Source organism: Cucurbita pepo, chromosome 11 (genome assembly GCF_057944985.1).
Source record: "Cucurbita pepo subsp. pepo isolate OVF chromosome 11, ASM5794498v1, whole genome shotgun sequence".
Classification (NCBI taxonomy): Eukaryota; Viridiplantae; Streptophyta; class Magnoliopsida; order Cucurbitales; family Cucurbitaceae; genus Cucurbita; species Cucurbita pepo.
The window spans coordinates 2738325-2765987 of NC_141808.1; the positions used below are offsets into that span (position 1 = coordinate 2738325).

The following is a 27663-nucleotide window of genomic DNA, read 5'->3' on the forward strand; positions in this document are numbered from 1 at the left end:
CACGTGTCTATATTAATAAAAATATATTTTAAAATTTATTTGTTATCGTTATTTTATTTTATTTTCATTTTCATATTATAATTTTCGCTTATTTTAGAGAAATATTTGAATTTAAGCATGAAAAATACAAATTTTATATTAAATTATTAGTATTTTAAAATGGCACGAATCAAATCGTAGGGACGGCTGCAAACGTCACGTGCAGTCCAAAATAATAATAATTAATAAATAAAACCTCAAACAATCGAATGTCGGTGACGTCATTTTCCTGTCACACTTTTTGCGTTTTTTAAGTATATGTTTTTGTTTGGGGTAAATTAATAAAAAGATGTCCATAAAATTTATATTTTATTAATAAATTAAAAAAATTAAAAAATATATATATTTAAATAAAAATTATTAGTATTTTTTTTAAATAGGTATTTTTATTAATTTATTGAATTTTTTAAAAATATATATAAATAGTTTTTCGAGAGGAAATTATAACAAATTTAAAAATGGAAGAATGTATAACAAATATGACAAACTTTCTCCAAGGATATGTACGGAAGTTTGGGCCTTGTGATTGGAGTTAGGCCCACTATATTTTGTTGGGCCGAAGCCCAATAACGCTTACGTGGCGTGTAAGTCTGTAAACGGCTATTGGCGCGCTTAAGGGTCGTCACGTTGTGCTCGAGAACCTTCCCGCGGCTGCAACTGGAAGTCAGCGACCGTAAACACTAAAGAGGTTGAGAATCGCAACGGTAAATCATCAGCGGAGTTGTGAACCATGTCTGCCGATCTTCGATGCGTGATCGTGGCCGTCGACGGCAGCGAGGAGAGCATGGGCGCTTTACGGTGGGCGTTTGAAAATCTCAAGCTCCGTTCATCGACGCCGGACTCCACTGACGGCACTTTTGTTGTGTTGCATGTTCAACCTCCTCCTACAATCGCCGCCGGTCTCAGTCCTGGTCCAATCCCCTTTGGTGGCCCTAGTTGAGTCCTTTACTATTTTCTCACGCTCATTTCTGAGTTGTTGTTGGGAGTTGTCTAAGTTTAATGTTTTAATTTGATGTAGGCGATCTGGAGGTTCCTGCTTTCACGGCAGCGATTGAGTCGCATCAGAGGCGGATTACAGCTGCGATATTGGATCATGCTTCACGGATTTGCTCCGAGTACAAAGTTAGGCTCCGCTATTTAGAACCTTTCACCTAAATTCATTTTCATTGTGCTCTTTTAACTCGGTTATTCCTGCTAATTGCGACTCTGCGAGTTAGCATAGATATTTTACTTCGGATTGCAAACTTCTTAATAGAATTTAACTGGTCAATTAGTTATTAGTGGATTTGAATCGTTAGCTCCCTTTAACCATTTGGTTTTTGGTTTTTGAAACTCAAGCATATAAATACTACTTCCACCTGCAAATGTTTGTTGTCAAACGGGCTTAATTTTCAGAAAATAGTATGATTTGTTAGTGTGGTGGTGTACGGTATACCGTCAATTTAGATTTAAGGAGAACAATCTCAGTGAAATCTTCAGATCTCTTTCACTTTTTGTCGTTTCATTTATTCTTTTATCCCGAAACTAATGAAATTACTCCATAATTTGCTTCAACAATTTGTATATATGGTGTATTCTTGCTTGTCGAGTGCTTTTAGTTTCCTTAATGTATCTGGGGTATCAATTTCAAGTCAGCGAGGCATTTTCTCCAGTTGAACTAATGGTTGCAGCAAACTCATTATGCGATTTTTAGGTGAACGTGGAAACTAAAGTGGTAATTGGAGATCCAAAGGAAAAGATCTGTGAAGCGGCTGAGAATTTGCATGCTGATTTGCTAGTTATGGGGTCCCGTGCTTTTGGCCCCATCAAAAGGTATGGTTACATAATAGTCTTAGCTAATGTCTATAGCTATTTTTCTGCAAGCCACACCATAATCAAATAGTAGCTGTTGCTTCTTGGTATGAATAATGCTAGCATGTAGATTTTGTGGCGATGTGACACCATTTAGAAAATAGCCTCTGTTAGAGACTGTACTGTATTGCTAACTATTAAAATCTGATGCGTCAAAAAATTGATCGAATCATCTGCTTGCGTATTCCAAGTATTCCAGTCCTTATCAAATTAACAGAAACTAGCTTAAAGCTCAAATCTCCCTTGATCGATGTTATTTGGGAATTCAATGTTCCAAACAAGATTAAAGCTTTTTTGTGAAGCATTTCCTTTAAAAATTTGAATACTCATGAAAGGCTACAATGTAAGCTCACGACTATGTCTCGCTCCACTTTGGTGTGTGCCTTATGCCTGAAAGATGAAGAATCCATGGAACACCTTTTCCTTAACCGCTCTCTTGCTTTGAAGGTGGTTTTATTTTGTAATAGGAGTAGTGTGAGGAGGGTGAGTCTGCCCTTGTGATGGTTCTTCCTGCCCTTAATATCATGAATTATAAGGGAGATACCTTATAAGGTCACCTGTCCTATTACAAAATTGGGGACCGTAGTAACTACTCCATTAACAATTCCATTGGTACGAGGCCTTTTGGGGAAACCAAAAGTGGACAATATCATACCATTGTGGAGGTTCGTGATTCCTAATACAGCACACCGGCAGTCTCATTTTGCTATCATGACCATCTTGTTTTATGTTTTATGTTTTATTACTTCACCATTGTTTTGTGTTATCATATTCTGGACCTCTACTGTTGATATAATTCCTTGCATTTTGTTGGAAAATAACTTCGATCGACTGCTGAAGTGAAGAGATTGTTGACATGCCTTTGTGATCATACTGCTTCATGCAGGATGTTCTTGGGAAGTGTCAGCAACTATTGCACCAATCATGTAGAATGCCCAGTCATCATAGTCAAGGACAAGAAAAGGGGCAGTTCGTCTTGAGCTTAATAGGTACACCCAACTCTTCATTCATTCGAGGACTTTTTTATGTGTTAGCCTAAATGATTTCCGATTTTCTCTGGTTCGTTTACTGCTTTTATGTCGTCGTACATATCTCCTGGCACTTTTATGTTAATTGAGATTGCTCATATACATAATTGAGTCACCATTGTTCTCATATCTCACCATCTCACCTTGAAAATGAAACGAAGTAAATGTTCACCACGATTCAATTTGTCCTTTCTGTGAAGGAATTTTGTAAATTTCTTCAGCACTGAATATTATTTGAAGAGTCAATCAAGAGTTGAGTAAAAGAGATAAGATATGAACAAATATGTTATATCTCCTTATTCAACTAGATAGATCCAGATTTAATTCACCTTTAATTCTCCCCAACCCCCTTCTCAAGTTTGATTCTTGTTTGCAGCAATGCTAATATAAATATAACTAATCATTATATATTTCACTTAGATTGCAGGTTTCTCTTTCGTTATGTGTGCCCGTTATCGTCTTATGAATGCCGATGCTCGTGACACGTATTATTCATCAATTGGATTGCTTTTCTGCTTCCCGTTCTGCTATTTTGTATTGTGCGAGCCATAGGCAAGTTTCCAAAACAGTAAACAGGAAGTTCCTCTGTTTCTGTATTTCATAGGCTTGGCGACATCACCTGTTGCCCCCATTGTTTACAGACAAATCCTTGTCCAGCTGACCATCTTCCATGGCTTTGCTACTGAAAATTGTCCTGTCTGAGTAAAATTGTGTATTATTCTTTCTATTTTGTCCCTGCATGTCAAAAAGCTGGGTTGAACCTTTTTTTCTGTTACAGATATTTGTTGTGAAATTATTGTGCCTCGACTCTTGGACAAAAAGGGACTGTGAATGTGATTCCTTTTAGGGGAGACACGTGGCTCCTGTGTGGCATGTGACTTTTTCTTTCCCTTTCTCTGAATTATATGATTGTATGAAATAATAATTGAAAATACACCGTCCTGTACTTTGGCTTCTTATAATATTTTGGCTTCTTATAATATTTTGGTTGTAATGCTTTCATTTTATAATCATTGAGTCGTTAGGAAAGTCATACGTCCCCTAATTTAGGGAATGATCATGGGTTTATAAACAAAGAATACTTTCTCCACTATTGGTATGAAGCCTTTTGGAGAACTCAAAGCAAAGCCATGAGAGCTTATGCTCTGCTTTAGCTTATGCTCTGCTTTGAGAGCTTATGCTCAAAGTGGATAATATCATTATGTGTCTAACACACAATACTCAAAACTGTCTTCCATTTGAAAAATATTTCTACTTTTTTCTTTCAAAAGTTCAATATTATATGTGAGCATTTAAAATAATTGTTAGAATATTTGAGGAAAATCGAAAGTTGAAATGGTGTGAAATTTTTTATTTTTGGTTTAAGTGGTCGACACAGTATTTTAATGAATTTTTACTCAAAATAATTTTTAAAGGGAATTGAAAGGTAATAGTAAATTTTAATTTCTAAAAATTTTTTAAATCAAGTTATTATAGTCGTATCTATTTTGAACGGATAACTTTTAAACGGACGAGAAGAGGGTATGAGCTTCTTTTTTTCCCATAATTATCAATTTCCTCAACGAACTTTTGAAATGATAATCATCGTATTTTATTACCAATTTGCACAAATACTTCGGCAATTCCTGCTCACATAAATATATGATTGGGTCGAGATATAAACAGTGGAGCTCCCGTGATCCATGCAGCAGTGGAATAATTGTGGACCTCAGCGCCCTCCTCTGTCTTTGCGGCTGTCTTCTTCCACCTCTCCCTCCCGCTTCTCTCAGGATATTATTACAATATGTTGTTGGAATTAGCAAAATTATTTTATTATTCACAAATTTCAGATTACTATTTTAAACCCATTATTTTTTATTTTAATTTCGTTAATTTATTATCTTTTTCTAATACTCTGAAAACCATAGCCAAACGACAAATTGATGGATCCCATGCTTATAATTTAAGAATCTAATACGTGAAATTAAAAAAAAAAAACTAATATTTAATGGAGGTGAAAAAAAAAAAAAAAAAAAAAACCCTGATATTAAGGGAGGATATTTTAGTAATTTCGGGATATAATTGCTACATTACAAGCGACAATGGGCTCCATAGCTTTGTTTTTCCCTTTTTAATTTTCTGTAGCTTGATGGAAACAGCTGGACTTATGGTGGGCCTGGCCCAATAACAAAACAATTTGTAAGCCCGTGACCGACCAGGTCCCGTGGGTCCCGTGCTTGCGTACGGACAAAAATATCCTCACTGTCCTCCTTCACTTTCTTCTACTCCATAGTTCACGAGATCATATTCTTTTCCGACAAAATAAAATAATAATAATAATAATAATCCACTTGTAATAATTTTAATAGGTAACAAACACTATCTCGAGATATTTTAAGGGCCTATATTTAAAATACACAATATCATACTATTGTGAAGACTCGTAGTTTCAGGAGTGAATCATATATGATGTGAAATTAAATAAAAGATTAGTCAATAATTAATTTGTGCAGTCAATTTAACATTAGGCGAAAAACAATAATTTAAATCAATAAATTTAGGGTTAAAATTCGAATTTTTTTTTATTAAGATTCTTTACTCACAGTGGCATTTTCGTGGTTTTGTGTGAACCAGAGGGTGTTTTTGTGTATTTAATCAGAGTGTCAGATAGATTCCTTTGGACCAATTTGGCCCTTTCTTGAGTTACAACAGTAAAACTCCCCGTTTTGTCCTTGGATTCCGTCTGAAAACGAACTTTTATTATTTACTTTTTAGCACTTTTTAGGACACCTAAATTATTTAGAGGGGCCGCTACTTCGCCATAATTACCGTCTCTTTCCCACCGCAAAGTGCCTTTTTTTGATATTACCATTTATTAGGGGGCAGAAGATAAATATTCAATAATTCGTTTATTTTTAATTACCGATCGTTAATATTTAAGTAATTTTCTTTCATGATCCCAAAGTATTATTCAAAATTACACGAAAAGAAAAATAAATTTGTTTTTTTAAATATAATTAAAACAAAATTTTATTTGCTTAAGATATAATATGTGTAATAAATTTTATTTTTAAAATTTAAAAAATATATACAAATTTTTATTAAAATTTTTAAATATATATTTGAAATAAAAAAAATAATGGAAAATATAGATATTTATATCTCAAATCTCACGTGCATGGATAAGCGCTACCATTACGTCAGCTAAATAATTATATGCCCATTTTCGTAATTTCGCAACACAATTTTGTTATAAATCTACCACACCCCCATGCAAAACTCCGGTAACCGGTAACCATCAATTTTTTTCATTTCCACTTCTTCCACCGCCGTCTCTCTCAACTCCGGCCACCGAGTTGAGTCCGAGTCATGGCCGTCAAATTTGTCTTCTTCTTCTTTTTAGCCCTTCTGGCACTAAACTCCAACGCTTCCGATCTCTGCGCCGCCGGATCGGACGGCTCCGGTGATCTCTCCGTCATCCCCATCTACGGAAAATGCTCGCCGTTCACGGCGCCGAAGTCAGAATCTTGGGTGAACACGGTGATTGATATGGCTTCGAAAGATCCAGCCCGAATTAAGTACTTGTCGAGCCTCGCCGCCCAGAAGACGGTGGCGGCGCCGATCGCCTCCGGGCAACATGCTCTCAATATTGGGAATTATGTGGTGAGAGTTCAATTGGGTACTCCGGGTCAAGCTATGTACATGGTTCTTGACACCAGTAGCGACGCCGCCTGGGCACCGTGCTCCGGCTGCTCCGGCTGCTCCGCCACCACTTTCTTGTCTAAAAATTCCTCCACTTTTGCCACTTTGGATTGCTCCAAACCGCAATGTAGCCAGGTTTGTTGAATCGCTACTCAAATTATTTAATTTACATTTATTATAATTATTATTTATCTTAAAAAAAAAAAAAAAAAATCTGTCGTTTAATTTTCAAAATAGCAATTTTAGTGTTTAGAATTTATAAATTAATTAATTGAATCTCAATTTAAATAATTATTTAAAAAACATAAAATTAGATATATTACTTATTAATATTAACTCGAATTTAAATTATTTTGGTATATTTGATAAAACCACATAAAATTTGCTATTTTTAATCATCAAATAAATTATAAATATTTAAATATTTATTTGTAATCATAATTAATTATTGTGAATTAAATTTATTTGTTAATTTTCTTCAGGCTCGGGGTCTTTCTTGTCCGACAACCGGTAGCGTCGATTGCTTATTCAACCAAACATACGGCGGCGACTCATCGTTTTCCGCCACCCTGGTTCAAGACACTCTCCACTTGGGAACCGACGTCATTCCAAATTTCTCATTTGGTTGCATCAGCTCCGCCTCCGGCAGCTCCATTCCGCCGCAAGGCCTATTGGGTCTTGGCCGTGGTCCCCTCTCACTCATCTCACAATCCACTTCACTCTACTCCGGTTTATTCTCGTACTGTCTCCCGAGTTTCAAATCCTACTACTTCTCCGGTTCACTAAAACTCGGCCCGGTCGGCCAACCTAAGTCAATCCGAACCACCCCACTCCTTAAGAACCCGCACAGACCGTCTCTCTACTACGTCAACCTAACAGGCATAAGCGTCGGCCGGGTTCTCGTCCCAATTCCACCAGAGACTCTCGCGTTCGACCCGAACACCGGCGCGGGAACCATCATCGACTCGGGGACAGTAATAACCCGGTTCGTATACCCGGTCTACACAGCGGTTCGAGACGAATTTAGAAAGCAAGTGGGCGGTTCGTTTTCGCCATTGGGAGCTTTCGACACGTGTTTTACAACAAGCAATGAAATGGCGGCGCCCGGCATTACGTTCCATTTGAGTGGATTGGACTTGAAATTGCCGATGGAGAACAGTTTGATTCACAGCAGCGCCGGTTCGTTGGCGTGTTTGGCGATGGCGGCGGCGCCCAACAATGTGAACTCTGTGTTGAATGTGATCGCCAATTTGCAGCAACAAAATCATCGGATTTTGTTTGATATTGCAAATTCTAAGCTGGGGATTGCTCGTGAGCTCTGTAATTAGCTCAATCACTAACAATGGCGGCCAACAATTTGGATTTAGCTATGAATAATTTGGAAAATGTATCGTTTCTTTTAATTTAATGTCCATTCCAATGTATGGTTAAAAGTGGGTTTTAAAGATAGTGGCTTTTAGTATCCATTTTAATGGGCTTGGCCCAATGTCATTTTGGGCCCAAGGTCCACATTTGGAGTAAAGTGGTTTTTAAAGATAGTGGCTTTTAGTATCCATTTTAATGGCCCTGGCCCAATATCAGTTTGGGCCCAAGGTCCACATTTGGATTAAAGTGGTTTTTAACGATAGTGGCTTTTAGTATATATTTTAATGGGCTTGGCCCAATGTCATTTTGGGCCCAAGGTCCACATTTGGATTAAAGTTGTTTTTCAAGATAGTGGCTTTTAGTATATATTTTAATGGGCTTGGCCCAATGTCTTATATGCCATTAGTGGGGCGTACTAGATAGCGGGTGCATATATTAACCTCCAACACGAGTGTGCCACCCGATACTGTCCTTGAAAAACCCATTTCAAAGGAAGTTACCTAAGACACTTGTCTTGACATACTTGCTCATGCTGTAACACACGTATGTGTCATAGGGCCCAAGGATGGTGTAGAGCTAACATCATGCCTCCCCTATAGTATATTTTGAGCAATTTTCAACATGCATAGACGTGATTTTGGCGAATGGTCATACGGTGTCATGCAGCGTCTATCCAATGTCCAATTGACACCAAATTTTTTGAGCATTCATATTTTCCATTTTGTCATGTGCCAAATCTCATTTCCAATAAGTGGAGCAACCTTGAACCCATACCCTCGGTTCCCACATTAAGCTTCAGCTCGAAGGACCAAAGGTTATTGTTTGGTCTGGATAAGCAGACATGGATAGGCTCCTCAAGCAAATAGCATTCCAATGGAGATGCTCACCTTTCCATTACGGGCTTATGATCCTTTTTAACATACTATAATTAAGATACAATATTTAGAGAATATATTATAATAATTAGTTATAGAATATATTTTAGATATTCATAATAATATTTCATTTTTTATTTTTAGGGGTTAGTTATTAACGGTATATTTTATTTTATTCTTAAGATTTAGTTAATTGTATATTTGATTTATCTTTTTCTTTCCTATTCAAATGTTTGAAAATCTTCACACTTTCGATCCCACCCCTCTTAAGTCAAAGAAAGGGAGTCGCAGTCGCATTAGGGCATCTGTTTCTTCGTTAGACCCACCGCCGCCGCAGCGCTCTGTTCTTCAACGCCTCAGTCCTCACGCGTTAATGTAAGCTTCTGCGATCCCCACCTTCTTCCTCTTTCTATAAACCCATCTTCTTCACTTCACCCATTACTGCGCCGTCCAATTTCACTGCCTAATTCTTCTCCGTTCTCCATACCCTTCTCTTCCTTTCTCAATCTCTGGTTCAATCGGAAATGGGTTTGAAGGGATTCGCCGAAGGAGGAATCGCCTCCATTGTTGCTGGATGCTCCACTCACCCTCTTGATCTCATTAAAGTTCGGATGCAATTGGACGGCGAGAAACCGGCGCTTCCAAATCTCCGCCCCGCCTTAGCTTTCAATGGGTCTTCTTCCGTTGTCGCACCGGAATCTTTCCATATTCCTCCGCCTCAACCACCGCGTGCGGGACCCATATCGGTTGGAGTACGGATTGTCCAGTCCGAAGGTGTTGCTGCTCTGTTTTCTGGCGTCTCCGCCACCGTTCTCCGTCAGACTCTTTACTCCACCACTCGGATGGGTCTCTACGACGTTCTTAAAACTAAATGGTCCGACCCGAATTCTGGTAACATGTCTTTGACCCGGAAAATCACGGCGGGGCTTATTGCCGGTGGAATTGGTGCGGCGGTGGGGAACCCGGCGGATGTCGCAATGGTGAGAATGCAGGCCGATGGCAGGCTTCCGTTGGGTCAGCGGCGGAATTACGCCGGCGTGGTGGACGCCATCACAAGAATGTCAAAGCAGGAAGGGATTAGTAGCCTGTGGCGCGGGTCGTCGCTTACGGTGAACCGGGCTATGATCGTGACGGCGGCGCAGTTGGCATCGTACGATGAAATCAAAGAGACGATACTGAAAAAGGGTGTGATGAAGGACGGATTGGGGACCCACGTGACGGCGAGTTTCGCGGCGGGATTCGTGGCGGCGGTGGCGTCGAATCCGGTGGATGTGATAAAGACGAGAGTTATGAATATGAAAGTGGAGGGCGGGGCGGCTCCGCCGTACAAGGGGGCGTTGGACTGTGCGATGAAGACGGTGAAGGCGGAAGGGGCAATGGCGCTTTACAAAGGATTTATTCCGACGATTTCACGGCAGGGACCTTTCACTGTAGTCTTGTTTGTCACACTCGAACAAGTTAGGAAGATTTTCAACCAGTTTTGATTTGACGGGTGACGATGACCCGATTTCTGGGAATGTTCCCATAATTCTTTTCCATTCAATTTTAGAAATTCTTTGCGTTAAAAGGAATTAAAAATGGCTAAAATAAATATTGAAAAATTATGAGAAAGCAATAATTTATGAAATTAATTAGTCATCATGTATAATTTATTTATTGAAACATTGTGGTCGAATAAGGAATCGAGAAGAGCTCATGATGTTCATATCGATCTATTATGCACCTCTGCATCTAGCATTGAGTAGATCATATCGATCTATTATGCACCTCTGCATCTAGCATTGAGTAGATCTTATACAATATATCGATCTATTACGCACCTCTGCATCTAGCATTGAGTAGACCTCATACAATAACTGTCCTAGCTCTCTATCGTATCTTTTGGTTCATTTCTTCTGGAACAATAATTCACCCAACTGAGATAAGAGGACCTAAATTATCATTTACCCAAAATTTATAAACATCAAAAAAATAAATGAAAACTCTACCAAAAATTTATAATCAGGAGAGAATAAATGAAACTTGATTATTGTTTAATGTAACATGAATATATGTTAGAAGAATATTTTCGTCACATGGAGATGATTCATGCCAAAATACATCAGCCAAAATCATAGTTAAAAAGACAGGTAAACCAAAAATATCATAACCAGTAGATGAATGAATTAGGATCAAATGGGTTTTGTTCTTCTATCTTGAAATCTCTGTTTGGGCATAGTTCAAACAGTAAACTTAGAATCAATTTAAAATGGAATTTCACCAATGGTGAAAGCATAGCAACAATCCTTCCTATACAAGCTTTGAGCTATTCACTGAGAGAAAAAGAATCAGAAACCAACAAAAAGGCAAATAATTCAGCAGCTTTGATCAAGAAACTGGTTCCATCTGTACATCCATCGTGCCATTTTCATTCAGAGTGAAGGATTCTTCACTTTCACTGTTTGCTACCTCAGAATGAATATCATCGTTCATCCCCTCCATGTTCAGAAGGCCATAATTAACAACTCACTGCTCCGAAGATATCTATCTTAAAACACTCATGAAGTTGCCAAAGCTTTGCTGCTATTGTCCTTAAGGGCCAGATGATTCTCTGATCTTTTCCTCTATCCATAATACTTACTGCTGCTCTGGCTTTGGCCTTCTGTTCTTGTTCCTTTATTGTGTGCATCTCAGTTTCGGGGCTGGCTGCTGCTATCAGTTCCTGCTCTCTTATCCGAGTCCTGACTAGACGACCCTTGAGTGACATCAGAATTTTGGACTGAGCGCTTTGCTTCAGCTCCTCTGCCCTTATCCGTATTCTCTAATGATTGACCTGAAACTCGCCCCCGGTCCATATTCTGGAGTTCATTAGCTATCTGGCTGCGACGCTCCTTCAAGAAATTGAGTCTGGTAGTCAGTTTCGTCAGTGCTGAAGAGGTGAGATTTGAACCCTGCAATAAACATAGATGAGGCATTAGAATAGCTACATCTGGTCATTACATGGAATAAATGATGCGATGAGGAATTTCCAACAACATGTCAACATTTTCTTCAATATGTTTATGGTTTCGACATCGATAATGAAGGGTGAATCAATATTTTTATCATAAAATAGTCAAACCGACAAAATATAACAAAAATATCAACGCTCCAAACATTTCAATCGCATTTAAAACCTTAATTATGACATACAAAATTTCCAGACATCCATCCAGTAGTTTGGCATCATTGCTGCTATCCAATAATCCAGCAAACATATATGAAACATGCAACTCACACAAATGAGACTGTTACCATTTTTTACAAAGCACAATCGACTTATATAATGTGAGCAAAACAATCTTTATTTTGCACAACCACGTACATGGAACTGCATTTCAACGTGACGATTCAAAGCTCTAAGTGATATGGTAATAATAGCAACATAAGAAGCATTGAAACTGGGGCAACAGTAGACTTCACAACAACCTACCTCAACCCTTGCAGCAGCCCTCTTAAGATTCGTTAGAGCCGTTGACCTTGGTGCTAATGCCTCCATGGTCGGAAACCCAACTGATCTGACAATGGCATGATGATCTGGATGCTGGTTGTGAGGGGAGTGTTTACTTGTGGAAGATGATGATTCCGTCTTCTTTTCGTTGCCATTTTCTGCTTGACCTGAAAGAATATCCTGCAAAAACACAACAGTGGACTTAAATGAACATCAGTTTATTGACAAGCTAGATGGCAAAACACAGATCGAGAATTGGGCTGAGCATCCCGCAATGCTCCCCGAGGCCCAAAGCAATAACTAAAATGCATTGCTATGATTCATGACTTCAGCATGATCAAAATAGTTATTATAATGCATTCCCTCGATTCATGGTTTCAAAGGGATCATAGAAATCTAGTGAAGAAACAAGGTTTGATTAAAAAAAGGAAATATAGCTATTGCATAATTGAATTCAGATGAGGTGCCTCACAACCAAATTTGTGGCAGGAGATGTGCTTTGAGAATAACAGCATTATAGCAGTGGTCATCGATATCAGTAAAGAATTATAATGAGGAAAGTAGGGATTGAGTATCTCTTTATCAGGTAAGTTCAATCTTGATCCAAGGACTACGCCAGAGTGAACTGACTCATTAATAGAAAATAACTCTACAATTGATAAGAATGATCTATGAGTAAACGTCAGCTTCAGTGGAAGAAAAGAAATTAGTCCTGAACTCTGAAAATATTAATTAAATTTTAGTCGGAAGTGCCTTAGACATGCCAAAATATAAAAGATTACCAAAGAAAATGTGATTTACCTTATTTCTGAAGTGTTCAGGATGTAAAAGGGCTAAAGCTCCAGCATCCTTCTTCTTGTCCTTCCTGTACCCATTGAATTGTTAATCTCACATGAATAATTACTATCCACATAAGAAAAGGATGAAAAAAGTTATGAACATTAACATGTGCAAAAAAATTATTATGGTATGATTATGCTAAAACATGAAATTTCAGAAAAGAGAAACCTACGATTTTGTTTGATGATTCTGTGAGGCATTACGTGAATCAGAAGAAGGACGTAGCCTATCGAGCTGTCCTTCAAAGTCAGCCACCATGTTGTTTAAATTGGCAATGTCTTTCTCTGCTTGATCTATTTCTTCAAGATCTGCCTTTGTCTAGACAAATAGCTAACACATTATAGCATCGGCAATCTGTCACATAATCCTACTAAAATAAATAAAAAGCATTAGACAAACTGACCTTTTCACTAATATTAGCTAAACTCGGTAAAGGGCCTTGAGAAATTTTAAGTCCTACTTCAAGAGCCATCCTTAGATCTCTCTCCTTTTGCAACTGGCCTTTTAGTCTTGCCACCTGAACATTCAATCCATAGTCATGACTAAGTCTTTATCTCCCTAGTTGACTTTGCAACTTTAATAATCACTTAAGGGTACCATAAACATGCTAAACCTTTTAATATAACAGTGGGTGTCCAAGATGTCCACTTTGAATAATCCACAGAACTAAAATTTGATCTTATAACACTTGAAGTACTAAAAAGCTCCATATTAATTATCTCGGATATACTACCATGCCTTGAACTATAACCTAGTAGGTACCCAAACTAACAACTTGATTCTTCTACCACTGAGTCAACCTATGGTAGTCAGTGGTAGTCCGTAGAAACAAATGCAAGAAAAATTATTATCTTAGATAGGTTACTATCATAACTTGAACTATACCCTAAAAGGCATCCAAACCAACAACTTGCTTTCTGAACTATTGGGTCATCGTTTGCACAAACAACAGAAAAAATTACATAAGGTAAATAAATTGCATTATTGCAAACCAAAAAACAAAAACGAAAGGTAGAATATTTTGAAAGAATCACAAGGGTTCCCATTTTCAGTTCCATTGACTTAGACGCATCAATCACATTATGGAGAATGAAGAATATGAAACTAAGAGCAGCGGGACTAATGGCCCATGAAGAGTTTACTTCTTGTTCAAGAGTTATACGACGCTCATGCAAGAACTTCTTTTGGTTTTCCAGACTGGATTGCAAAGTAAAATTTTCTTTGGCCTGAAACAAGAAAGAATTAATGTGAAGATTAAAGAACCAGAAATGACATACGTAGAAAAAAGGCACTGAGAATCTTTACCTCCTCCAAAATTTTATTTTGCAGTTCAAATTTAGTGGCTTCAAGTTTCTGGATTTCAACCCTGAAATAAGAACAAAAAAGTTGTCAAAGAAAATTTACAAGACGCGGGATGATGAAAAAAAGAAGTGCAAAAATAATCATTTACCAAGAAGTTCAAGGTCACGACAACTGATACTGTAATTATTTGAAGAGATTAATATAATGTGTCATGATGTAATTGACGACTTAGCAAATATACAAACAAAGGAAAAATCTCATGAATATAAACACTTGATCCAATCGATGCCACCTGCCCCACAGCATTTTCAATTCATATTTTTGGACTTGAAAAGTTCAGTGTAACGAAGTCATTAGAATTACAAGGATCTGTAAACCAAGAAATGACATAATCAGGAAGTTTCAAGCCCAGTCCTTAAATGGAAGACTATTCAAGCATAAATGAACTCAGGTGAGTTTTTTATGAAAAAAATTTACAAGAAAATGTAAGCTCCAATCCACATTCCTCAATTTGGTTTTTGAGACTTGATAATAAAATTAAAGCTGTTTAAAAGACCAAACCATATAGTCTTGATTGTGGAACAACCATTCCCCTCTAGGTAAATATGAAACTATTAATTTATTTTAACCTCCATATAAAGAAACAGAAAAAAAAGCCACTTACTCTTCGTCAAAATCAAGATCCATGGATTCCATGGAGAGGTTCTTCTTTGCCTGCGCTTGTATAGAAAACAAAAGCTAGTTAAACTAGCTGCAGGAACATGGGGAAAAAAAAAAGCTAGCTTGGAAAATCCATATGAATCTCTAACAACAGTCAAAACTATCATGATGGTGCACTTCAGGAAGATGGTGAGGGTTAAGTGAAATGGAATGCAGAACGCTGGCCCGAAATGGGGGAGAAAAAAGAGTGATATTGTCAATGGAATGTTTTACTCACAGGCGTGCGTCCCCAAACGGTGAGACGCCTTGACGTGTGGGAACTTTTACTTGGAGAACCATCAAAGCTTGAAGATGAACAAGGATCCAACTTGTGCATCATATTTGCTTCTTCAGATTCATTTTCTTCACAAGGCTTTTCATCCTTGATTGGTGGATTACCTCTACCTCGAACGGTCTTCTTGCTTCGAACTTGAGGCAATTTTTTTTTGGGGGAACTCGATTTTGGCTTCGTTCCATTTACCTTAGAAACGTCAGAATTCTTCGGACTACCACTTGATACTTCAGAACCCTGTAGCAAAGTAAGAGTAAGTATTGACATCTTTTCCGGCTGGTACTTAATTAAACTTTATCAATGGACCCAGCAATTTGGAAGTTACAAAAATTATAAAATCGACGAACTCATTCCGAATCCTTCTAAGAAAACAGAGACTCCATCAAGACACGCCAAATTTTATTTTGGGATTGAATTATTTTGCATCTAAACCAAGTTTTTTGATATGATGAGTCGAAGGAGCCTCTAGAGTGATTTTCGGAGATTGGATTTTAGAACCTATCCACCCCAACACCTCGGCGGAGTTTACTAGAATAAAAACAGTACAATATTTGTATGTTCCTCATACGTTACCCCTAAACCCGTCGGACAGTACACTTCCTGTAAGCTTATTAAGAAGAAAGGGTTCGACTGACTTATATAAGAGGAGACAGTGGATCAAGCGAGGTTTTAAAGGGCATTTCTGACATGGGCAAGGGATGTTTTGACTGTATCAATAAAGGGGACCAGCAGCCATGAAGGAGGGGGATTGGTTTTTGGCTAGGTTTGAGGAAATAGCGAATGAAAATATCATAGTAGTCTGGGGCTCTTGAATTTTCTCCTTATTGAGTCCTATTTATAACAAAGAAATTAATAATTTCTAATTTGATTATCCAGCATGGAACCTCCATCACTACCACCTCACTGATAAAGAGGAAAATAAACGTTTGAATGAAACAAAAGTTTGTCATGCGATATGGTCAAATAAACAGTATAAGAGGGTTAAGGGGAAATTACAATTTTGTCAGATTGTTATAGGATGATGGTGATACTACCATTTTATCAGATTACTACGTAACTCAATTGAGAAAATATAGAGACGTGCCTTATCACCAGATAAATCGTGCTCCTCAGAGTAAACACTCCCACTACAGGTTCCAGTTGATTCAACTCCATCGTCTGTTTCTGCATCAGAACCAGTGACATCATCTTGTTCTTCATCATCGTAAGACATATCATCATCACTTGCCTCCTCACTCTCACTTCCACTCTCTTCTGAATCCGAATACATTATAGGCGACAGAGAACCTTCCTGCAATCACACTAGTAACTTATGGATCTCAAATTACAAGCTAATTAATCTTCCAAGTATCTTGAACTATGACAACTAAATACGTAAAATTAGACTCCTCGCAACTAGATACATAAAATTAGACTCCTTGGATAAATCATTTCTAATAATATGCCTAATTCTGAAACATTCTTTTTGTCCCTTTTGAAATAACCATAAAGATCATTAGTATGGTAAATAAAGCTCAGGCCAAGAGATACATACTTGCGCATTAACCTCCTCATAACATTTAAAAATCTGGTAAAAAGTAGACTAAAAGAAAATCTTTTCTAGCTTTCTCAGCATGTCTGCGTCATACTAGAAAATTTGAATATAAGAACCAATACAATAGTTACCCCAAAAATTATGTCATATTCCTCCAGTAAAGTAATAACTATGGCTTGAGCATGGTTTGCAGCGGCAGCTGCACGAAGAAGTTGAATAGAACCATCACCCCCCACGTCAAAATCAGTTTCAATCTCACAATCACCGGATAAAAGTGGACGAAGGAGTAAGGGGGCCATGCAAGCTGCCACAGCTGAAGAGCTCATTCGATTCTCAGCTTTATGAGACGCTACGGTTTGCATCATCATAAGAATTCTGTCGCAGGAATAAAAGAAAAAAATTGTGAATTGAAAGATACACCTTAAAGATAAATCAGTACAAATGGGTGGATGGAACAAATATATACTTCCACAAGTAGAATAACGACTAAATTTCACTATGGGATATAACCATTTGGACATGCAACAAGGGCAAGGTTAGAAGTATTTCGTTGATTGCCAAAAAAATAATAGGAGCATGACACAAGAAAATCATGAAGGCCACAGCAACGTCTACACAATAAAATCTTTAATATTTCAAGGTCAATAGCAGTAGTAATCGAGGAACAAAACATCCCTCTATGAACTCTCGGAAAACTCAGAATTTGAAAGCAAATGGTCTTGGACCTCCTGCCCGTTGCAGCTTTTGACATCGGTATCTCCCTTGTCATAACCTACTCCTCAAAAGAGCATTCAACAATACAATGTCATAACCTCAATAGATCCTTTTTGTGGTCATGTACAGTATACGGCCTCCACTTTCGGTGGCCACCCACAAATCTTTTTGTAATATTCCCTTTCTTCTCATCAATCTAGATTGGAGGCTTCTTTTTAATACATCACCCCATAGGCTAAGGGATTTCCCAAAGGCCGTGTCTCTTTTGACTTTTTTTCTGTGAGAATATACCTCTGTTTCGTTAAAAAATAAATAAATTAATGAAAAAAACATTATGTCTCTCAAGTGGTCAAACCTACAGAACTATTAAGTGGAGACTCCGGAGCACTGCATGACCTCTCTATCACTCATCACCATCGCGTATATCCAATGTTCAAGTTAATGTGTATTTGTACAAAGTAGCAAAAATATCGATGAAACCAGCATCGCAATAAACCTTTGCTACCAAATACTTTATCAGAGAGAACTCTAAAGATGAACATACGTCACAAACAATACGAACTTCTAAACGATGTAAAATAGTCAAGGCTTCAAATAAACTGTACTAGCTCTGGGCACTTGTTGATATATCTTATAAAATGGCACATGGACACTTGTTATTGGAAACATCATAAGATAGGTCTAACGTAAATTATAAATATATTCTATTGTCAATAGTAAAAATTGTTTATAGCATGCATCACCAAGGTTGATTTCTTCTCTATCAAGTTTTAAATTTAAAATAGAAAACAATTGAAAAACAGACAAAGCAGGGGCTATAGCTACCTCTGCAGTAAACGGCGATTTGGTTCTGGAAAGGTTTCATATATTGCAGATCGCATAGCATTCACTCTGTTACCTCGATCAGTTTCTGGTATGAATACAAAAATAAGGGGAAAAAGTATACATTTTAAACAACTGCTTTTAAAAATTCAAAACAAAAAAGAGATGGTTAGGAAATACAGAAACCCCACTGTAAGGATTATAGAAAATAAAGAATGAAGTATCCAAACTTTAGAATTAATCTAGATAGAGAGAGAGAGAGAGAGAGATTCCAAAGAAAACAAAGACAATAGTATTTAGACCTCCGATAACTAAAGTTTACATAAGGGAAGAACGGATACGGATGTAACTCCTAGTCAGTTTTGGGTTAGTCAATAACGGTTTTAAATGATAATTGTACGTGGGATATGCGAATAGATGGGGGCAAGAACAATTGGCTCAGTGTGTTTATTTTGTGAGTTCTTATGCACTTTGGAGAGAAGTCGACCCTCTCGAATTGGCCAACAGTATAGAAGTTGTAATCTTCGTGTTTATCATGTCGTTGCTCTTTTTCCTACTCTATTGAAAGCGTCCTTACCCTCCTAGTTACTTTGTACAATCTGGTTTTGTAGTCAATTCAAATTGTGCTTCTCATAGTGTGTGAGTACGTGTGTGCTTGTGCACATACCAGTGATTTGATCCACACAAAGCAGCATGTTATAGAATATCAGGAAAACTTGGAAAAATATGATTGACATTGGTTACGACAAGTTATCTACTTCAAGAGTTCAACATCATCAAACTGCCCTTATTTCAGGCTTCAGTAAACTTGTCCACGGATGGTAACAGAAATTCATTTAGAAACAAAATCCGAACTTCCTTTATTGTTGCAAAGTAATCTTTTTTTCCCCCTCGTATCAGACTCTAGACCTCCAGCTTCATTAACTTCATCTAAACTCTCAATTTTATGCAAACTCTAAATTTCACTGATGGAGGCTTTTTAGCTCTGCACACTACCAAATCTTAGACTTGAGCTTCCCTTTAGGCCGACACAAAACGGGGGAAACTCAAAAAAGATAAATAAATGCAACCAACTTTTAATGCTTTTCACTTAAACATAAACACATGCCCACTGATGAGGATCAGAACTCTTCCAACAAGATCCCAGCGAAGGAATAAAATAATCATGATCATCCCTCCTATAGTAGAGTCTAGAGGAGGAAGGTTCCAAGCTGAAATGCTAAGCTTCAAGAAAACGTTAAAGATGGGATCCTTTCAAGCCCACGCACTTTCCGGCTAGCAAATTCGTCTAATCACACCTCAACCACTAGAAATCTACCGATGCAACAAAAAACCACCCCCTTCAGAAGTTGGACCAAGGCCCAATGAAAATCTTGAAAAACCACAGCTTAGGTAAAAAATTTAGTAATTATGTTAGAAAAGAAAGTTTGAGGGAGTCAATGCCCACCTAAGTTTCTTGAAGCAACTATTTTTATGTTTTAATTTGTGAATATATTTTTTAATCTCAATATATTAGGTTGGACTAGAAAGGAAATGAAGTACACGACATATAGGCCTTGTTAAAAAGGGTGTCATTTCCTCTACGCATGAAAACATTTAAGTATGAATTAAAAGCTAGAAAATGTCAGTGCATGACTCCATAGAGGATATAAAATTTGGCTTTCTAAACTGAGAATTCATGCACGCCCTAGTTTTAAAAAAGGTCAAGTTAAATACTTTTCACTTGCGTCTTTATTTCCTATGCTTTCATCATTTCTAGTCTATACGTCATGATTTTTCGTGTGAAGAACGTATGTTTTCCACCTGGTAAATTAAATTATTTAAGATACTGAAATTAGCTTCTCCAATGACTTACTGCTTGCTTCTAGTAATGCGTTACAGCAAGATGCCGGAACTGGAGATGATGGTAACTCCCGGATGACATACTGAAATATAGCATAAAAGACATAAGATCGAAGAAAACTTCCACAGCAGGCAACAACTAGTTGTGAAAGATTTGCTATCATTAGTATTAAAATTTTGATAACTTTTCAACCTTCACGCAGTCAGCCACTACATGTGCATCTTCTTCTGGAGAAAACTCGATCTTTCCTGCAGTATAAATAAAGAATGAATAAACAATATTTCTGATAAGGAGCTCGTTATCAGACTATTTTAATTCCTAATTTATAAGATTTAAATTATACGAACCAATATGTTGACCCCGTTGAAATGCATTTTAAAAGTCAAATTAAAAGGAACAAGAGATGGGGACAGTAACTAAAGCCAGTAAATAATTATAACTCTACAAACATGCATTACTAACGGAAAGAAACGACTCCAAAGGTCACAGGTTGCAACAACCACCAACTCATTTGTGCGTAGTTTGAAAACTGAAAGATACGTGTACCATGTACGATTCATCCCATCAATAGATGAGGAATTAAATTGCGAGTTTTGTTAGTCACTAGACTGAAACATAATTGCAACAGAACACTATCAACAATATAATGTATATAAATCTAGATTCGCATTATAATAATCAAATAACTGACCCTGTTCATAGTCCCGCACACGACGTTCAACATCATCAACATCTGCAGCTTGTCGCAAAATGCCTTCAACTTTGACTCCTATTATTAACTCAGATCCTTTAGCTGAAAAATTAAATAATATAAGATTTTTTACAGAATGATAAATTCAAGATTAATCTACCGTGGTCCTCTATAAACCTAAGGGCTTTCTCCAGAAAGGAGGGAGTTCCATCAACATCTTCCAAAGCAAGCAAAACTGGCCTACCAAGGACTTTTGGTCTTCCGAGCTGTGATCCATCCTTCACTAGAAAAGACATATAGAGAGCATCAATAAATCAATGTGGCGAAAAATGAAGAACGCATGCAAGTTATTGAAGTTGAAACATATTACAAGCAGGCCCAATTAGGTGAAGATCCAGGTGCCAAACGAGAGTGAAACAGAACTAACCAATCTATTTATCAATGTTCAGGTGAAGTTCCGTATAAAAAACTATGAGAGGGTAAACAGATCATGAATGCATCGCATAAATATCAAACATGAATAGAACAACGAACTAATATATTTAAATCCATGAGAACAAAGCATCTGAGAAAATTTTCCGAACAAAATTTCTAACAAATTTAACTATTTAATTAGAAATAACAATTTTTTCATCACCAAGTTTCTCAAGTTTTGGCACTTTTTCCATTCATCGTCCAAACAGGACTGTGCAAGTTCACAGCTATACCCAAATAGAATGTATATATTCTTCACTAGTACAAAAGGCAAAGTTTCTGACAAATGTAACCATGTGAAGGACATAATTTTGTAGATTCCAAAGTAAACTAAGCATCTGAAATATAGCTTAAACACACACTTCTCATATAAAGCCTACAAGGTTAAGCAAACAGGGCAAATATAAAGAGAAATGCATAAACACGAGAACTAGAAGTACAATGAAATAAGTGGTATCTAAAGAAAACTAGATCAGAAAAGCATACACGTCTCTGAAGACCCATCATTTGATTCGATCTTATCATTCTTGAAGATACCATTAGCATGGACACTACTAGGTGCTTGAGACAAAGCAGTTTCCAGTGCGGCCTTCCATTCATAGAGATCCTCCAATGTTTCCGCCTGCAACATTAGATAACACACAGTGCAGTAGGCTGAGAGGTACATACTAGAGAAACAAAAACACCCTTCTTCAAGGTTATACTGGAATACAGACTACGCTCAGAGTTATTTTTTAGAACGATTACTCCAGAAAGAAAATATCTAAGAATGCAATTCAAGACTTAAACATCAGCATTTTTCATGTCATGCCACCAATCTCCTTAATGAACTTGAGAATTTTAAAAACTAATATTTGAGATAGATTAGATGAAAGAAGCTAGAAACTTTGTATAATTAGCATACACAAGTTTGTATGCCAAACCTACGAAAGGGAACAAAATGATAAAACAGACAGCCACAAAAGAAGAACCTAAACGCTTATAAAGGTCAAAATAAACGTTTCACTTCAGCTAAAGAAATGTTAGAAGGAAAAAGAAGGTTGAGATACAGAGAGAGAGAGCACCTTCAGTGTGAATGCCCGTCCTTCTCGACCATCAGGAAAGAGCACAGTCAAGAGTTTTTTTTCACTTTTCACAACAACACTTGAAAATGTACGGTAATACCACTAAATTAGTTTGCTGGGCTGCTTCCCTTGTAGAGATAAGGCAAATACCATCAAAATTCAGAAAACAAACTAACCTGCCTGAATTGTTGAGATCAATGCCACCGAGAGTCAAATTCACCTCCCCCCCTTTTTGAGGAGCAGCATTCTGAAAGGCGTAACAATCAACTAAAGATTCAAAACTTTTCAGAAGGAAATTAAACAGACAAATAATCAATCGTAACATGATGCATATCATGTACATGTACCTTGTGCATATATAATATAAAGTAAAAGTGATATTAAAATAGCTTTAGCTTGTATTAATGTGACGGACAAACTACCAACTCCAAGTGGCTCATCCTCCAACTAGAAACAAGGTCATGACAACAGCTTAAATCACCATAAATTAAATAACATTCAAAACCAGACTCATGCAAAAGATCACAAGATAATTCTACGCCTGAGGTAAAGGCAACTCTTCAAGCTCTTCAAGTTCAAAGGAAATAAGTTGAAACTCAATTATCCACCCTCTAAAGAACTATTTTTGAAGATAACTATATCAAGCTATTAGGAATCCAAGAGGATTTTAAATGCGGAAATAACAAAAATTGATGAAGATCACCGTACAGGTTACCCAGCCATTTGAGAGGGCTGCAGCTCTCCTCAATCTTGGTCGTTATCCAAAATGATAACAAACTATCCCTATGTATGACTCCCTGCCATATACTCTCAGTGCCAAGCTACTAACTGATGGCAGTACAATAGCACAAGCATGATCATATATAAAATGGAAAAACCACTTACTGGATCACTTCGAAAGAAAACTAGTGAAGTACGTGTAAGAATGAACCATCTCTTTTTCCAGGAGGTCCATCCAATTCCTGATTTTTTTTTTTTTTTGGGGGGGGGGGGGATGAAATTCATTGATGAGTTAACTTTCCCAAGTTCTAGGAATAAAAAAAATCAAATAAACACACCTTTAGATGATAAGAAAAGTGGTCCACTCTTGAAAACCTGCAATACAGTTAAACACTTGAGTAATGTAGCCTAAAATTTTACTCCACAAAATACAATAATAAAATATACATGGAAAAAAAAACCCTGCTACACGTGATAAAGAGATAACAACATATATTGCTAATTAAGTTGCGCCTTCTGAAACGTTCCTTGTTACCGACTGAAGTCTTGGCACTTTTCAGATTCAATCAATGTTGAAACTATAGGATGGCAAACAGAAAATGTTCTTTTCATTGTTAAAGCAGATGCAATAAACGGTGTTGGTCTTAATAGCAAAGCCACTAAACGCTAATCCCTAAACACTTCGCCTGATCCCTGCAAAACTCAGTAATCTTGCTCTTCGATCATTACAGCTAATGTATAACATTCTTCTCTCTCTATATATATTTTTTTCTTTTTGTACTATTACATCTAACATTCTCAGTGGCAGCCTTGCTAAAAGTTCATTTTATTAGCAAAAAAACTCTGTCACTGGGAGTTAGTGGAGAAGCGTGTGGAACAAGGTGGATTAGAGATTGGAAGCATAATGGTTGCGATGGTTCTTCATGAAGCTTGATGTTTTATGATGCAAAGTTATTGTGAGTAAATATGACTATCACATCTGATGCAAAGTTCCTTTTGATTGGATGGCAAGTAGTGGGTCTAAGAGACCTTGAAAAATCTCTGGAAAACTATCACATCTGATTTCTTTTTCTTCTTTCAGTTTATCATATGCTTCATTGGAGAAGACTAAAAAGTTCATTTTTGGGAAGATTGTTGGGTTGGTGAGAAACTCTCTTGTGAGTTGTTTCCTCATTTATTTCCCCTCTCTCAAAAGAAGTTGTACTTGGTGGTTTTGATTCTACCTTCTCTGTCAAATCCTTCATCTTTGATACCCTAGGTCTTCAGTCATTCTCTTTCTAACGATTGATGTAGCGTTTTTTCTTTCCCTTTTGCAAGACCAGGAGAAGGGGCTCTAGATTTTGGACTCCTTAGGAAGGCTTCTTCTCTCGAATCTCGATCCCTTTTACATATTTAGTTTGTCCCTTCTCCGGTTCAGGTTATTTCTACTTCTGCTGCTATCTGGAAAAGGAAAATTCCAAAGAAGATCAAATTCTTTCATGTGGCAGGCTCAAAGTCATTCTTCCTTTGTGTTGCATTCGTAATGGTGCATTCTTTGAAGAAGTCAGGAGGAAGAACTTTACTACTATGGGGCCATTTTATGTAGTCGATATGGAATGATGGTTGAGCTTTAATGGCTTACACTTGACATGGATTGAAGCCTCTCTTTGTAGTTACTTTTGTGCTCTTTCTTGCTTTTTTTTGTTTTGATAGAACTCTTTTTTGCATGTTCTTTTATTCTTTTCATTCTTTCTCAATAAAAGTTCGGTTTCTTACCAAATATATATATAACCGAATCAATCCTCAATTTATGTGAATTCCATAACCTATTTTTTGCCATCTTGCATTCTATTTGGTACTAGAGCATATCTTGCTAGTGCCAAGGAACCAACTATACCGCCTCATGCCCAAAATTTGGACCAAGATGCAAAATCTAAATCGGACATCTACTGACCTGACATTTTTTTCTTTTTTGCATCTTTTGTGACTTAGCCTCTATCTGTTGACTTGATTTGTGAAAATTGTCCTTACAAATCAATACATGACTTTTCAATATGTTTTGTCCTTATTTATCTGGTTCCAAACAAATTCTCTAGGTGATCACTCAATATCAAAATTTTCCAAGCAAACATATTAACTTTGGAAGTCTTAGTAGGTCATGAAAAAAAGAGGTACACCTTGTTGATATAGGTGATGACTATCCCATTCTTTCAAGTTTTCTTAACCATGCTTGTGTTGTCTTAGAATATCTTTCTTTTCCTTGTAGTGTGATTTACTCCTCCTCTACTATGGCTCCACAACAACACTCAAGCTATTGCTGCGTTAGCAGCTCTTATCTTAATCTTAAAAGAAATTCCTTGTAGCGTTGATTTGCTTCTCCTCTACTATGGCTCCACAACAACACTCGAGCTATTGCTGCATAAGCAGCTCTTATCTTGATCTTCGAAGAAACAAAAAGAGGTGGATGGATCCGGTAGGGAGTGGATATTATGCACTTCCAAATACTTATTAGAAGCTGAAGTGGTTGTCGTCTTTCCTGCATGGAATTTAATTCCCTCATCTCTTTTATGTTCTAGCTTTCAGTAACTTCCATTGGTTTTGGATCGACGGTCAGGTCCTTCTCCAAAAAAAAATATGAAATAAAAATAAAATAATAATACTAATTCAATTCCCTCTTTCTTAAACACCAGATATATGATGTGACAACATGGGAATGAATGCTATAGCTTCAAATACAGGGTTCCCCGTTCACTAAACATGTCCAATTGGCATCCATCTGGTTTGTGATTGAACGTGGCAAAATCAAGTCCAACTTCAGTATGTCGCCTCTTTGAATCGGGTTGCCGACTGCTTAACAACCAGCTTCTCATCCTCAGTTAATGTTCTTGCACGTCCAACTAGCAGTCGTTTCTCTCACTCTTCTCATAAGGTAAGACGTTAAACAGATTCTAACGACTGTCGTTCCAGGAAATAAAAAAACCACCAAATACTAATTCCTAGAGTTGCTTTGCAAGTATTCCCATAGCTTTCATTTTCTTCTGCCCCTAAAATTGCATCACACGCCAAGCCAAATTAAGTTCGCTCTTTATTTTCGTTACTTCAGCAATGGGGTTAATGCTCAGCGCGCATACTATGCGAGATCAGGAGCCTATGTATGAAATCTCAACATCGAGCAATTGACGAAATTAGACGGACACTGGAGACATAAAAATCGCATCCAAAGTGCAAAAAGAAATACAGAAATAAAACCCACCGTGTTTCCAACACGAGAACCAGCAGAAGGATCGTCCGGAGGGGGAGGTGGCGAAGACGGAGGACTGCCGCATTCTCCCTACACCACAACAACACAAGATAGATTTCAATTCCCCAATTCAAACGTCACATTCTATCCCTTCCAACAACCCGTACGCATACATCTCAACACAAATAACACGAACATTTCGTAATCCAAAAGGAGAAAACAATTAAAAATCCGGCGCGCTTAATGCTAAAACAACAAACTAACCAAGCCAATAACTAAACACAATACAAAACCTGAGAATGTTCGGCGTTTCGGTTAGCCATCGTCGTATCTCCAAATCAGAGCACCATATCAATCATCAATCATCAATCAAATCAATCGACCAAAAATCACTGCAACAACTACTGATCATCATTATCAAAATGCAGCAGAGACATCCGCAGATAAACCAGATATAACAGAATCAAAGCTTACGACATCATGCGTTTCATTCCGCGAGACGAAAACAATAATGTACGATTAGTAAAACGATGCCAAAGCATAAACGAATCGGAAACAATACCTCGTGTAGTCAATTTGAAAAGAGCAAAAGAGAGAGGGAAATAACTTTTTGTTTCTTTTTTCCCTCCAAGAAGCGTAAGATGCAACAGAGACTTGTGGCTTTCTCGTTCTTCTGTTTTCTCTTTCTCTCTCTTCTTGTGATGGATTGAGCCAGAAATGTTCCTCAACGGAAGTCCGGAGGTCAAGCAAGCGCCATCCGGAGTCTCCGGATGGGGCGGCAGTTGTACATGTCTCCCCGATTCCTGGTCCTTCTCTGCGCAACGAACGTGTTGGTGGGAAATAGGCGAAGGGCTTTTCTGTAATTTCACCCTTCTGACTTTTTTTCCCTCCCTCTTCTGCCCCTCCTTTTGGAGGTTTGTCCGGTGTGGCCGTTTTGTTCCCGTGTTTGAGGGAGCATTGGAAGGGATATTGTAGGACCCACGCTTGCCGGGTCTGACGTGGATACCGCTGCTATATATTTCATTAGATTATATTTAAAAAAGAAAAGCTAAATTAATATCTAAAAAAACTCTAAAAAATACAATAGTATTTTTATATTAAAAAGAATGTAAAAAGTTTTTAATATTATTTTTGGATTAA

At 37.4% G+C, this 27663-nt stretch overlaps 4 protein-coding genes across 6 annotated transcripts; 3 read left to right on the plus strand and 1 right to left on the minus strand.

Moving 5' to 3' along the window:
* The first annotated feature begins 661 nt into the window (after positions 1-661).
* On the plus strand, positions 662-3864 carry LOC111806105 (Adenine nucleotide alpha hydrolases-like superfamily protein). 3 transcript variants are annotated; one of them, XM_023691462.2, is made up of 5 exons: positions 664-974; positions 1058-1161; positions 1733-1851; positions 2777-2879; positions 3346-3864. In XM_023691462.2, the coding sequence occupies exons 1-4, from the start codon at positions 770-772 to the stop codon at positions 2868-2870; spliced, it is 522 nt and encodes a 173-aa protein (XP_023547230.1). In that variant the 5' UTR covers positions 664-769; the 3' UTR covers positions 2871-2879; positions 3346-3864. The 3 variants fall into 3 exon arrangements, with proteins under 3 accessions (XP_086984216.1, XP_023547230.1, XP_023547229.1); XM_023691461.2 differs by having other exon boundaries at positions 666-974; positions 3339-3864; XM_087128090.1 differs by lacking the exon at positions 3346-3864 and having other exon boundaries at positions 662-974; positions 2731-2868.
* Positions 3865-6169: 2305 nt separating this feature from the next.
* Positions 6170-8137, plus strand: LOC111805979 (Eukaryotic aspartyl protease family protein). The gene is made up of 2 exons (XM_023691290.2): positions 6170-6734; positions 7082-8137. The coding sequence occupies exons 1-2, from the start codon at positions 6267-6269 to the stop codon at positions 7925-7927; spliced, it is 1314 nt and encodes a 437-aa protein (XP_023547058.1). The 5' UTR covers positions 6170-6266; the 3' UTR covers positions 7928-8137.
* Positions 8138-9109: 972 nt separating this feature from the next.
* On the plus strand, positions 9110-10466 carry LOC111805755 (mitochondrial uncoupling protein 5). Its single transcript, XM_023690974.2, has one exon. It carries the CDS (start codon positions 9364-9366, stop codon positions 10321-10323), a length of 960 nt encoding a protein of 319 aa, XP_023546742.1. The 5' UTR covers positions 9110-9363; the 3' UTR covers positions 10324-10466.
* Positions 10467-10969: 503 nt separating this feature from the next.
* On the minus strand, positions 10970-27394 carry LOC111805671 (rho GTPase-activating protein REN1). The gene is made up of 24 exons (XM_087128109.1): positions 27086-27394; positions 26817-26915; positions 26536-26613; positions 23642-23678; positions 23469-23545; positions 22760-22830; positions 22584-22662; positions 22006-22141; positions 21206-21328; positions 21046-21123; positions 20547-20602; positions 20367-20436; positions 18515-18599; positions 17107-17350; positions 16526-16732; positions 15388-15678; positions 15115-15164; positions 14454-14514; positions 14291-14374; positions 13552-13665; positions 13321-13466; positions 13110-13173; positions 12291-12488; positions 10970-11769 (listed from the first exon to the last, which is right to left on the minus strand). The coding sequence occupies exons 2-24, from the start codon at positions 26844-26846 to the stop codon at positions 11509-11511; spliced, it is 2640 nt and encodes an 879-aa protein (XP_086984235.1). The 5' UTR covers positions 26847-26915; positions 27086-27394; the 3' UTR covers positions 10970-11508.
* Positions 27395-27663: the final 269 nt, after the last annotated feature.

Excerpts from the sequence above, each read along its gene's own strand:
- LOC111806105 (XM_023691462.2), top strand. The coding sequence starts at position 770 with ATGTCTGCCGATCTTCGATGCGTGATCGTGGCCGTCGACGGCAGCGAG. Across the intron at positions 975-1,057 it reads AATCCCCTTTGGTGGCCCTA|GCGATCTGGAGGTTCCTGCT; the intron begins GTTGAGTCCTTT and ends AATTTGATGTAG. Across the intron at positions 1,162-1,732 it reads GGATTTGCTCCGAGTACAAA|GTGAACGTGGAAACTAAAGT; the intron begins GTTAGGCTCCGC and ends TGCGATTTTTAG.
- LOC111805979 (XM_023691290.2), top strand. The coding sequence starts at position 6,267 with ATGGCCGTCAAATTTGTCTTCTTCTTCTTTTTAGCCCTTCTGGCACTA. Across the intron at positions 6,735-7,081 it reads CCAAACCGCAATGTAGCCAG|GCTCGGGGTCTTTCTTGTCC; the intron begins GTTTGTTGAATC and ends AATTTTCTTCAG.
- LOC111805755 (XM_023690974.2), top strand. The coding sequence starts at position 9,364 with ATGGGTTTGAAGGGATTCGCCGAAGGAGGAATCGCCTCCATTGTTGCT.
- LOC111805671 (XM_087128109.1), bottom strand. The coding sequence starts at position 26,846 with ATGGCTAACCGAAACGCCGAACATTCTCAG. Across the intron at positions 14,515-15,114 it reads GATCTTGATTTTGACGAAGA|GGTTGAAATCCAGAAACTTG; the intron begins GTAAGTGGCTTT and ends TTCTTATTTCAG. Across the intron at positions 13,174-13,320 it reads CAGAATCATCAAACAAAATC|GAAGGACAAGAAGAAGGATG; the intron begins GTAGGTTTCTCT and ends CAATGGGTACAG.